Source organism: Triplophysa rosa, linkage group LG11, assembly GCF_024868665.1.
Source record: "Triplophysa rosa linkage group LG11, Trosa_1v2, whole genome shotgun sequence".
NCBI lineage: Eukaryota > Metazoa > Chordata > Actinopteri > Cypriniformes > Nemacheilidae > Triplophysa > Triplophysa rosa.
In genome coordinates, this window is record NC_079900.1 from 6,603,703 (window position 1) to 6,616,873 (window position 13,171).

At 41.9% G+C, this 13,171-nt stretch overlaps 1 protein-coding gene across 4 annotated transcripts; it reads right to left on the reverse strand.

The window, feature by feature from the left end:
• Positions 1 to 1,032: 1,032 nt before the first annotated feature.
• Positions 1,033 to 12,496, reverse strand: LOC130562306 (uncharacterized). 4 transcript variants are annotated; one of them, XM_057347248.1, is made up of 6 exons: positions 12,349 to 12,496; positions 5,917 to 6,070; positions 2,798 to 2,918; positions 2,401 to 2,710; positions 1,867 to 2,232; positions 1,033 to 1,522 (listed from the first exon to the last, which is right to left on the reverse strand). In XM_057347248.1, the coding sequence occupies exons 3-6, from the start codon at positions 2,886 to 2,888 to the stop codon at positions 1,510 to 1,512; spliced, it is 780 nt and encodes a 259-aa protein (XP_057203231.1). In that variant the 5' UTR covers positions 2,889 to 2,918; positions 5,917 to 6,070; positions 12,349 to 12,496; the 3' UTR covers positions 1,033 to 1,509. The 4 variants fall into 4 exon arrangements, with proteins under 4 accessions (XP_057203231.1, XP_057203228.1, XP_057203229.1 ...); XM_057347245.1 differs by having other exon boundaries at positions 1,039 to 1,525; positions 12,349 to 12,494; XM_057347246.1 differs by lacking the exon at positions 12,349 to 12,496 and adding an exon at positions 6,541 to 6,710 and having other exon boundaries at positions 1,039 to 1,525.
• Between the last annotated feature and the right edge of the window lie 675 nt (positions 12,497 to 13,171).

The following is a 13,171-nucleotide window of genomic DNA, read 5'->3' on the forward strand; positions in this document are numbered from 1 at the left end:
AGGTTAACCATTTCAACAAGGCCAAACGTACAAAAACTATAATGTTCAGAAAAGTATTTAGTACAGCAATTATGTGTCTAGTTTCCCATTGTGTGTGCTAAAGATGCATTTTGCAATAAATAAATACCGGTAGTTTGTAGCAAAAGGTAAGATTGTGGAAAAAGACAGAATGATTTTCCCCTCAGGAAAAGTAAGCACTGGGTTTAATTATAATAAAAGTGTAATATACCGTGTTCATTGCAGGATTGAGTATTTTTTTTACAGATCTTCGTGGTTGGTTATAGTTTAGCAAGTTAAAATATGTGGTGTATTTTACTGCAAATAAAACAGTTATGGTTACTGTAGTAAAGCCGTTGTTAATTTTGTAAGGCCCTTTTTCAGTCAACATCTACGCATCCTTATTGCGTCATAAACAGCGCAGCTTCGTAAATCAGAGTAGTCAACATGCCAATGCCTTGCAAAGATAAGGCTGTCTGAGACACCCCGAGGACTCGATAAAGCAAGAACCCTTGTAAGTAACATGTAAATAGCAACACGCATGTCTGTCTAAAAGAATGAATGAAACCACTGCAATGCGAAGGCCTCCAAGACACACTGACCCATTTTAGAGAGATTACAGTTTCTTTACAATTCTAGTCAAAAGATGGTATGTAGAGGGCGACACCGTGTGGCGAGTCTAAACGTCTATCAACACTTGTAAAACGGTAGCCGGGAAACCGGTGTGGAATCTCACATCCCAGAGAGTCTTTGTCAGTCAGTGATTGTGAAAACAATAGAAGAGACTGTATGTACAGTAAGTGCTTAAAATGATCTAAAAAATAAGTGGAAAAATCCCTTTAAGGGATAAAGGAAACTTTTCTTGTGGTTGCACACAATGTAAAAGATGATAAAATAATCTGTGACAATCTTGTTTGTAGGCTGAGAAGGTTGTTTGTGAGATTTAAATTAGCCAATAAAAATACCTACATTTTACAGATAAAATTGTAATAAAATTGTACAAATTAAAAACATTTTAGACTAAATGTTCTGTATAACTCACAAATGAAAAAGAAATTTGTTTTCTATATTTATTGTCAATAAACATTAAAATGTCAAAATATTTGGGAAATTATAATTAAACAAGAATCTGTGATTTGTTAATTATCTTGGACCTTTATTTAACTAACAAAACTACTGTTTTGTTACCACTGTTTCCAGTACAGTTGGGTTGGGTTTCCAGTTGGGTTGGGTTTAATTAATCAAAGCAATGACCTGGGCTACAAAAAGAGTTGTAAATGATTAATTATTATTATTATTAGCTGTTGTGATGTACTGTATGTGATATAAAACTGAATGGGGGGTAAAACCAAAGCTTGATTTTAGAAAGAAGAACAACAGGTCAAAGAGTAGATCTCTCAATGTCTTTCTGAACTGGTTGGGGTTTGGATTTAAACAGCATCACTACAGATGATGGAAAAATCAATAAGATGATTAGGATAACTGGTTCTGGAACAGATTCAGTCTGCAGACTCACTTCACGTCACTTCTGAAAAGAAAACAAGAGTTACATGAGAAAAGGTCTTTTATTTTGAAGGTGCACTTTATAGTGATTTAATGAACGTTGAAGTGCTCTATAGAGGGTATGCATTGACGTCACTTTCCCATGTTTCCTGATATTGTAAGCAGTCATTTTGCTGAGTGTTTTTCCACCCACGGGGGCATGCTCGCGTGGTAAAGTGACGACATGTCCATACCCTCTATAGTGAACTCCTCAGAATGTGTTTTTTGTGTCTGTCAACTTTGATTAACTTTTTATGGTTTATTTATTGATTGTGCATTAACAGTTATACTTATTGTTTGTACGTCTACAGGAACAAACTCTCTCACCTGTCCCTGTCCCAGTTCCAGTTGTTTCTCCCGCGAAATACTTTTATCTTGATAGACACTTTTTGAAAGTCCTGCAGGATGTTTCTGAACATATTCCCAATGGCACGTCTGACCTGTTCATACAGTTGCTCATCTCTTGGGTGCTCCTGCAGCCAGCGATCGCGGGCCATCGGGTCCACATACACCACATGATTCACCATTTCAGTGGTGATAAACTGCACCTTCTGACGAATATTCTGGATTCCGGCCCTCTCATTATTGTTGACAGATGTATCAGCCATGAGGTATGCCACAAGTTGAGCTCGGAGCTGCCTTACATACTCTCCGAACACATCTGCATTGTAATCCACATAGAACTCATTCGAACTAGAGACAACAAGATATAACAATTTGATAATTGATGTCATTTTATTGTTGGGACCTCACTGCACTCATCCCACCTGTGCAGGCAAGCACACGCACGCACGCACGCACGCACGCACGCACGCACGCACGCACGCACGCACGCACGCACACACACACACACACACACACCTGAAGTGGGCCACCATTCTGCTAATTGCTTCTTGTTCAGTTCGGCTGAGGGGGATTACAAGGTCCTGCGTCAGGTTCTCAAGCTGCTCATCATAGCCTCCCACGACTTCCAGCAGCTTCTGCAGAACACTGCGATGAAACCCAAGGACTCTATTGTTGAAGACATGCTGGCCCCGGTTCGCTCGCTTTTCAGAAGAAGACAACGTGCGTGTGCACGCAATAGCGTTTAGTGCATCCTGGGCGGCTTTACTGAGCTGCTGAAGCTTCACATTATCGCAGTTAACACATATCTGATTTTTATTCGACTGTCCTATCAGGAAACACAATCATTATATTAGTGTTCCTCCCTCTTGGTGTACTGTATTGTGTGTGAGATTTGTGTATAGGTGTCTCTTACCCTTAGGAAGGATAGAGTTGATGGCGAAGACAAAACCCAAAGCTGTGGCAATAGCCAGCACGAGCTTTGTAGTAGAAAGCGTTATGATCATTATGCTCAGGTTGTTTTCTGGTCAGCTTATCTATGTCAAAAAGCATACTATTTCACTAAATCGACCCAGAAATGTGTTTTAATATGCACAAAGAAAATACATAAATGACAATTTTCAATTTGGAGCCATATTAGAGGAGGTGAAAAATGACATGAGAAATATGCCAGCATTATAATTTTATTTTTACAGAGATTGGTGTATCAATTAGTAAAATCTATTAATGTTAGCAACCCTTGATGCATTTTATGCCAATAGTGACAGTTCAAGAATAAGGAAAAAGCACTGTTCGTGTTATTTTTTACAAAATTTGCATGCCTGTAACTCAAGAAATGTAAGAGATACCTTAAAGTCCCTTTAGAATCTTGTGCTTGACTAAACTTTCTTTTGGGAACTATAGAGGGTATGCATTGACGTCACTTGACTTTCCCACGTAAACATGCCGGAACACGCCCCCTAGAGTGGCACAACACCCAGCAAAATGGCTGCTTAGTGCTTTCAATAGGAGAAACAAATAAACCAGGACTAAAACGCCGGGGGGACATACACAAAGCAAAGCATTTAAACATTTTCTTCTCAAACAAAACACGTTTAGTGGTTTAACAAACAGAATCTTACAAGGTTTCCATTGCTCTTCTTAATGTTTACGGTGTTGACAATACGTGAATCTTAAAGTTTGTATGACATACATCTGCTTAATGTCAAAAAGGATCTCTCCCAACACTGTGTTTATATTTATCTAAGGTTACAAAACGCAACATGATGTGCATTCACGAGAGCACTTCGACACATGTGCATTCAGTTCAAAAAAGTGCATATCGAAATCATCAGACATTTTGCGAAGATCAGCGTGCGTCTGCTTGCGCTTCCGGGTTGTCAGACAGAACGCTGGCGTCTGCCCCCACTGAATGCACCATAGACTGACAAGACAGAGGAAATTATATCAATTAAAGTCATTATTTTGGTTTGTTTTTCGCACAAAGTATTCTCATCGCTTCAAAAAAATTTAATTGAGCCACTATGAGCGGATGGACCAATTTACTGATGTCTTTAGTACTTTTCTGGACCTTGACAACAACTATAACCATGATGTCTATAAGGAGGCCTGGAAATCTCTCGGATGTCACCTAAAATATCTTTATTTGTGTTCCTTAGATGCCGGGAGGTCTTAAAACATGTTGAACGTCATGTGGGCGAGTAAAAAATAACACAATTTTGATTTTGAGATTAACTTTTCTGTTAAGTATTCCATTTGTTACAGCAAATTGCAGCGACTTATTCGTCTTTCGGCAGTCTTTAAAAAGAAATCTCAGATTTCGTGCTCAATCTTTTGTACAATCAATCGCACAACAACGTTTTCCCAGTCTAAATAGAGTACAGACAGCGGTAAACACAGCTGCATTCAGTCTTTCTGCCACTCGGTGGGCATGACTCGCTTGAATTTTGTGTTCGGTGACGTCACATGCATACCCTATATATTTAAAGCTGAACCTGTATGGTTCAGTCCTGAGATATGGGGATCTAAATGTCGCTTCATGAGCATACTACTTCAGTCATCAAAAAACAAATGTGGGTCATTTTTGCAAAAATCTGGTACTTCATTTCTTTTAAAGAGGAATGTATGAAGAAAAAATAATGTTGAAACTAGAAATGTATCTTTTTTTCCATCTATCAAAACAACTGCATTGAACATAACCATTGACTGAGTTACTGTCAAAAATGATCGAGTTGAGGCTCTGAATTTTATTTATTTGATTTTAAATTTGTTTAAATTTCAGGGAAATTTGGATAAAGGGATGTTGTTAATTATGGCCTGAGCACCGATGATGTGAGGAATTGCTCGATTTGTTAGTATCGTCAAAACAAATCACATTTTTGAGAGCCTAAACATGCTCAAAAACTCATAAATGTTTGCATACTTGTGAGAGGTGCCGAAAATTTACATTTGATATGGGTTTCAGAATGAAGTGTGGCAAAATGGCTCGACTGAATTTGTTTATCTGAATTCAGATAATTGTATGATTGAATCATTTCAGCCAAGATTTCAGTAAAATATATTGAATATCACATTTTGAAACAATGTGCTCATATACCTGATGATAACTGGGATGTAGTATACTTCCAGGACCATTATGGCAGTAGAACACATCCTCTCTTCACTGTGAAATAGTTTCTGTGCAGCAAGAACTATTTATTTCTCTGTAGTTTTATTTTACACTTGATATTTGAATCCCAAACGGAACAGTGCACAGTCAATAAGCAGCTAAAACCAGTGTAAGATGGCTGGCTTCTCACAGCAATTTTTGGAGTTTTTAAAAAAATAAAATCATCTGACGGATCGGCGAGAACCACCAGCTCTTTCAGGCTGGAAAGCAGCTACTTCCAGCTTAAACCAGTTTAAGACCAGACAGCTAAAGCCTGAGCAAATAGCTGAGCTAAAGAGATAGAGCTCAGCAAAAACAAACTGTACCCCCCTCTATAACCCTCAGCATGTTATATAACACATGACACAAAAGATCCATTTCCTTCTGCTTTTGTGGCTGGTTGCATAAACTACTTAGACATAACTTACAACTTTAGACTAGATTTACTAATTTGGGTTGAAAAAGTATGACTGTTTGCTTCTTCCTATTTAGTCAAACTAGTTCTTAAGACACAGTCTTAACATAGTGACTTTATGCAACTGGCCCCAGGCCAGTCGCTCAATACAATATATCTGCTAATAAAATGATGCATCCGTGGGATTGAGAGAAATCTGTAAGATTTTATCAAAGTAACGATCACTGATCACAGTTGAATATATTCAATAGTTTGTGATTATAAATGTAACAGTTATGAACAGCAAAACCTATGCAGTCTAGCACAGAGAGGGACTTTAGACTTTATATACCCTGACAAAAATCTAATACCCAAAGTATACAGTGTATCCTCTCTACATAATGAACCACAGTGAAAACACATTTTTAACTTCATTCCTTAACATATGTGTTCCTATATACTGTTTGTCAAATAAACAAAAAAACAGACCCACCTTGTTACTCGTCTTTGAGCCCTGAGAGCACAGTAGCCAAGTATAGAGACCAGGGTTTTTCTTGGCTCAAAATGAGGCGGAGGTGGTGACATCCTGATCTTGTACATTTGCGCATGTGTAGGCCTACCGTCCCTTTAAGTGGATTAACCAAACACTACAAACAACATATAAAAGTTCAAAACATTTGATGAAAATGACAATTATTAAGTTATATAAAACATATAATTTATCCAACCACAGAAAAGTTTCTTAAAATCAAATATAAGCTTTTTATCATTTCAACTAACTTTTCAGCCCAAAATAGCCAGTTTTACTAAATGAGCAAAGCTCATTCACATCCTGCACTCTCTTGTGGTTCACTGAGCTTTAAATGATTCACTTCTTATATTCGCTAGTGACTGAAGTTTCAACTGTTCAAACAAATCGGTCCAAATGAGTCATTCGTTTGCGAGTCATTCTGATCACAATGTGCGTTCATACTGGCAAACTCGCTGTGTACAGTATAACGCTGATTCCACGAGCCAACTGCACAGCTTAAAACATTACAATGATGTACAGCAGGTTAATTTAAGGAACCTTTTCAAGAAACTGAATGTACTTGGATGCAAAAGAAACAATATTCACCCGAACAGCCGTGAAATACAGCTAATAGGCCTTTTTCACACTTCTGGATTTTTGACTTCCGCATTGTTCGACGCAGGGTAAACGATGTTCCGGTTACAGCAGTATCCAAGTCTAACAAGAGTGTATGGATTAAATGCCTTCATATGAATAACGTAAACGAGCTTAATACCTTATTAAAGATCTTAATTTAAAAACACACAGCAGCTAAGAGGGGGCTCTGTTTTTGTCTCAATTTAAAGGGCTCAGCATAGTCCAGGCGAATTGCGCTTTTCGTAAAACGAAGCTTGAAAACGTTGAGAGACGGTATAGTGTTTTCGAACAATCCAACACCCCTTTGTTTCTGGAGGAAAGGGTTTACATGACGTATGCAAATAGCCTCTGCGCACGTGGCCACACAAACAACACACCCACCTATTACGTAATGGCCATGGACCAACGGTGGCTCGAGGGTGTTTACTGGCCAACACAAACTTTCCCGGAAAGTTCTGTTTGGTTTGCTGCGGCGAACTAGTGAAACGAATTGTCGTTTGGACAAGATTTTGTTCGAAATCAGGTCACAGACGGTCGTTTTTCGATTTCGAATGTAGTATGCTGAGCCCTTAATGTTTGTATGGGACAGCAACCTAAGGCAGGTACTTGCTGATTTTAACTACTGAACTGCATATAATAAACCCAGTGATGATGTTCTCCGTCTCATTTTATACTTTATGCTTGTCTGGTTTGGTCCTGCATTATAGCAATAAAATCAAAATATTTTAATAATGTAAAATAGGGCTGGGCGGAATGACGGAATATGCCGTTACCGCAGAATAAAATGTCAACCGTAAGAGATTTTTCTATTCCGTGTATTCCGCGGAATGTAAATAAGTAGGCGTGGTTAACTCGCCGCTCTGTAAGTTGGGTGTTCTGATGAAAAAACATGTGAATTAATGCTCCAATAACAAAGTAACAAATCAAATACTCTTTCGACCTCTTTCAGTCTGCATATTAAAAAAGCTAATTTTCACATATTTCAGAAGTCAGATTGTTTTGTAAAGCTTATAATAGTTTTAATAAAGTTCAACTTAATGCGAGCCGAGGCGAAACTTGCGTTGAAATGCGCGATGACGCTTTGATGTGACGCGCCGCAAACCCCCTTTTTGGGAGACGTGTGTGGAGTCACCAGAGACTCGCAGTGCAAAGACAAGCGCAAGATTAAAAATGCGCAAAATGCGCTAGAGAGTAAAGAGCGATGAAGACCTACAGTACAGACCCCATGAACACCAGTTTCACCAGTACCAGTACCTCACTGGTGCTGCTGATAATGAAACAGCGCCTCCATTGTGGCGTAATGCCGCAACTGCAGTTAAAATCATAGGCTGCATCCGAAATCGCCTACTTCCATACTATATAGTAGGCGAAAATGAGTATGAGTCATGAATAGTATGTCCGAAACCTCAGTATGCAAAAAACAGTAGGCGAGAAATACCCGGATGGTCTACTACTTCTGCCGAGGTTCGTGAGTGTGGATCGGATGGACACTTTTCTATCCCATGATGCCACGGGAGCTGAGCAACGGTCAAATTTCAAAAGTACATCAAATAAAAATAGCGGAAAACTTTAAGGCGGACGTCCGTTTTTAATGTAAGTGTTAATAAATTAATTTCCCATGAAAAATAAAGTTTTTATAAACGCTCACGCATAGGTTGTTGTTAAAACGTCATAGGTCAAAGAGCATACGGATCACATGACCATAAAACATGGCGGACGCAGTATGTCCGAAATGTATTCATACTACACCCATTCATACTATATAGAACGTACTGTTTTAACGGCCGATAGGAAGGTACTTATTTAAATTCAGTACATACTGTCACAGTATGCGATTTTGGACACAGCGACAGTCTGTTGAATGCACGCTGTTTTTTTTTAAGATACAATTTTGTCCAGAAACTGAGGCGGCACGAAATTTGACTTCCAGTTTTTCTATGCAGGAAAAACCCTGGAGAGCGCATTTAGGCCACGCACACACAGGGGGAAAACGTCTCGGATGTAACCTCAGTTCCCTGATGGAGGGAACGAGACGTTAACCGCAAGGTGGGAATCCACCTAGGGAGGTCATGGGTTGCCGAGGTGGGAACCATTCATGAGGATACATCAGACGGAACAGCCCACAGAGGGGAGGGTTACCACGTCTGGAGCACTAGGTCCGGTTAGAGCTATGTGGGAGATAACTAAACTGTTCCCCGGCCTAAGGGGGCAGGGCTGCTCTTCCCAGCCTGCCCCGAGGAAGGTGCTAGTGATGAATAAAATGCCCGTTCTTTACCCAGTGGGGGAAAGAGGGGAGGCGTAATAGCCGCTGATCCCCCTAGAGGAAGGGCTTTCGCAGGCGTACGCCCTACCGGCTGCCGGTCCTACACATTGCCCTGCAGGACGCGGGCTGACACCGGTTCCGCGCGTAGGTATTAGAAACTCACGGAGTTGTTGGGCATATCCCAACCTGCAGCTCTGCAGATGTCTGCTAGAGAGGCGCCCTGAGCCAGTGCCCATGAGGAGTGTGCCTCACTCCCAACGGGCAGGGGCGAATTGAGATCGGTATGCCATAACGACGGCATCCACGATCCAGTGCGCCAGCCTCTGTTTGGAGACAGCCCTCCCTTCTGCTGATCTCCGAAACAGACAAAGAGCTGCTCAGAGCTTCTGGGCTCTGCGTGCGGTCCAAGTAGAGGCGCAGTGCGCGTAAAGGACACAACACGGATAGGTTGGGTCTTCCTCCCCGGTGGGGAGCGCCTGCAGGTTCACCACCTGGTCTCTCGGGAGAGTGGTGGGAACTTTGGGCACGTAGCCGGGGCGGGGTCTCAAGATAACGTGAGAATCCCCGCGCCCGAGTTCTAGGCAATCTGTGGACACGGAGGGTGCTTGCAGGTCCCCTACCCTCTTGGAGGTGAGCGCCATCAGGAGAGCCATCTTTATCGAGAGTGAGAAAGAGCGGCAGCTCCGAGAGGCTCGAAGGGGGCGGGGCCTTTTGAGAGTAAGTGGGCGCTAGCCCCCCGGAGGGGGCCAGCAGATGGTGAGACGGGGCAGGATCCGTCCCTATCCGATTTCCAAGCGATGTTGCTGGGGTCGGGCCCAATGGTAGCCTCAATCTCCCTGAGGTCTTCCCATGAGGGCGACTTCCGCCGCTGCTGATGGGGCGATGGTCTCCTCTTCGCTGTCTCCTCCAGGGGGCCGCCTGAGTGGGCGGGGCGCCAGAACTGGAGGGCGTTGAAGAGGACCAGGGCTGCTGGGAAGCACACGGTGCACGGGACTCGACGGCCGAGGCAGCCGAGTCACGACACAGGAGGACTGCTTCTTTACTGTCGAGAACTGTGGCTCGACAATAACACCAACCAGCCCCCTCCTTGCAAGACGGGTGCGTCGAGAAAGCGGACCTTCTCGGCGTATTCATCTGCGCAAGGTTCAGCCAGAGGAGTTTCTCATGGACCATAAGTGTGGACATTGTCCGACCCAGGGCCCGCGTGGTCACCTTGGTCGCCCGTAGAGCGAGGTCGGTGGCGGCACGGAGTTCCTGCATAAGTGCTGGGTCGGTCTTACCCCCGTGGAGCTCTCTCAACGCCCTGGCCTGGCAGGAGCCATAGCGTGGAGAGAGGAAACAGCTTGGTCCACCGCAATGTAAGCTCTCGCCACCAGAGATGTCGAGACCGCACATGCTTTGGACGGGAGTCTAGGTCGAGCCCCCCCCCAGGTAGCCGCCGCCTACGGGCATGGGTGCACCGCGGCGGCACACTCCACCTGGGGGACATCGATGTATCCTCTAGCTGTCTCAACCTCAAGGGAAGAGAGGGTGACAGAACTTTGTTTGACATGAAACGTGCCGGAAAGGGGGCGTTTCCAGGTCTTACTAAGTTCCTCATGCACTTCCGGTAAACACGGCACTGGGGCCGCGCTCAGACCCAAGGCGCCATGTAGCCAGCCGCGAGCGCTGGGAGAGGCAGTGCGTGCACTGCAACCCAACACTCACGGCGGCCCGGGAAAGCATGGCTGACATTTCGAAGCCCGCTTCTTCCTGGGCTCGACCCCCCGAGGGAGGGAATAAACATTTGCTGTTTATTTACTCACCCCCAGGCCATCCGAGATGTAGGTTAAATTTTTTCTGAAATGTCATTAGGAAATGAACAGGTGTTCAGTTTTATGAAAATATTTAACGATTCGCTTCACAAGACGTCAACATGTCACCAGGAGCCGCTTTTTTGGAATTATGTTCTTTAGGAACTCTTAGACAGGTGGACCCCATAGACTCCCATTATATGAAGCAAAGAGGCTGCGGATTTACCAAACAATCTTCTTTATGGTTCTACTCAAGAAAAAATGTCACCTACATCTCAGATGGCCTGGGGGTGAGTAAATAAACAGCAAATTGGAGTTTTTGGGTGAACTATCACTTTAAGACGTGCATCAGCAAGAAGAATAGACATAGGCCAATACAGTTTAGTTTCTCTATATCTCCTCCTCTAAGGTTCACATAGGGTGGTGAAATAATTATTTGACATGGTTAAAAATAATGAATGTTTTCTGTCGCCGATTACGTTTCCCTCTCATGTTAGTTTTTTGGGGGGGTTGACATTTTACAAAAACGTAGTTCTGGGTTTTTTAGCTTGTTTACGGTACACCTTGTCACATAGCAGAAATGACACTTAGCCCAATACAAAGTCAATGGAGAGGTTTCGATTGTTTCCACCCGGTGGGCATGGTTTTTATATTATGACAATACGTGTCGCTCTGTCTCTATAGAGAGGGTATGCACTGATGTCACATTTTCACTGGAACATGCCCCCCATCAGATTGAGTGGCTAAATATTCTGGAAAATGGCTGCTTTCAATAGGAGAAACAACGAAACAGGCATTGTGCTGAATTTTGCGTCCCCGCCAGATTACGACTACCCTCATTGATACTGCTGCGGGATTAGCTAATCCTAACCCTAATGTTAGTGGGGAATGGTGATGTTATAATTTGGCAGGAGTCATTTTTCAGCACAACACCGATACTAAAAGACACAATCATATGAGTAAATTATAAACCAAGGTCTGGAATCCCACAACCCAAAGAGTCTTTTTTAGAGTTTCAGTTAGTGATGATTTTATGCACAGTAAACACTTAATAGAGACTAAAAATGAAGTGAAAAACCTACTCAACTCAACTAGTGATATGTTGTTTCAAAGTTTTTTAAATTAAGGGATGAAGGAGATTTTTCTTGGGGTATGTGTTGCACACATAACAGTCCTAAAAGAAGATGAGATAATCTGTGACAGTCTTGGCCAAAATACCTATAGTAACATTCACAGAAAATGAATACAAACTATTTAGGCTAAATGTCTAAATTAAAATAAATGATTGCACAAACTAAATTTTCATAAAATCTAAAATTATACACTCTTGAACAATGAACAATCTGTGTAAAATAAAAGGTAAATAAAAAGGTTACAAAAAATAGCCAGACCACCTGTCTCTCCATAATTTTATACTACTAAAAGCCACAAGACCACATATCATAAGGAAATCTCAGATTCTTTCCCACCAAAATGAGCAAGAATGACTTTCTCAGTTATCCAAAACACTGCAGATCCATCACTAACAGCTATGTGCTTTGTTTACATTCATTTACAAGCCCCAGCTACTGCATACTGTAATGTCAAAACTTGAAAATCCTCAATGTAAAGGTATAGCACTTTGCATAGACATTAGATAGCACTGTTTAAGCATAAAACATGTTTCAGCAATATAACTCTTTGCTAGAACTACTAGTTTAAGCATCAAAACGCAAAACATACCTTTGATATATTAGCGCTTTTCAACATCAGCAGGGCTTTTAGTCCTAACGTGTTCACCTTCATAAATGGATTATCCTGTTTAATTGAAATATAACTTTCGAGGATAATGAAAGTCTATCACCCATCGTCTCAAAAGTAGCAAGAGGCAAAGCCACCCAGCGGCCATATTGGTGTATACCCGACCACCAGAGGGTGTCATGGGTATCAATCTATGGTATCAATAAACATATGTCAGTAAAATAATTGTTAGCGCGTAATTGTTAGTAGTTACAATATTTAAAACTAATTTTCACAAGAATAAAAGATAGCAATTATCAAGATGTGTTACACAATTACCGAACTCGTTCTAGAAATTCATTTGCATGATTTGGCCACAAGGTGACACTATACCGCACATACTGAGAAAAGGTCAAAAGAAATAATAATACGATTAGAATAGGGTTTTAAGATTCACCCTCCCCCCACCCATGAGAGAAATGCATTCTGATAGTTGAGGATGTACTGTTTCCCTCGTGCTCAGTAACTTTACCTGAGCTTTCGTGTAAATCTTCACCGAAGTCATTTTGTTCTATAGTGACAATTGACATAACAACATTAAATAGGAACGATTGGCTTTCCAGGCTAAAGATTAAAACTCTCTATTACCTCAAGGCCAGTACAATTTTTCACTGTCTCAGAAAAATTGGACTGTTAAAAGCGCCAGGGTTAAGCAGCTCGGATATTCAAGCCCCCCACTACGGAAGAATCCGCATACCATTACGATACAATGGCCCTGTTGTGTCCTGCAGCAGTACCACCTTCACCACCGACCACCTTCATCATT

Bases quoted from the DNA above. Each gene is read 5' to 3' on its own strand.
- LOC130562306 (XM_057347245.1), bottom strand. From the start codon at position 2,888: ATGATCATAACGCTTTCTACTACAAAGCTCGTGCTGGCTATTGCCACA. The intron at 2,711-2,797 runs GTAAGAGACACC...GTTTCCTGATAG, and splicing joins CAACTCTATCCTTCCTAAGG to GACAGTCGAATAAAAATCAG. The intron at 2,233-2,400 runs GTGTGTGTGTGT...TGTTGTCTCTAG, and splicing joins AGAATGGTGGCCCACTTCAG to TTCGAATGAGTTCTATGTGG.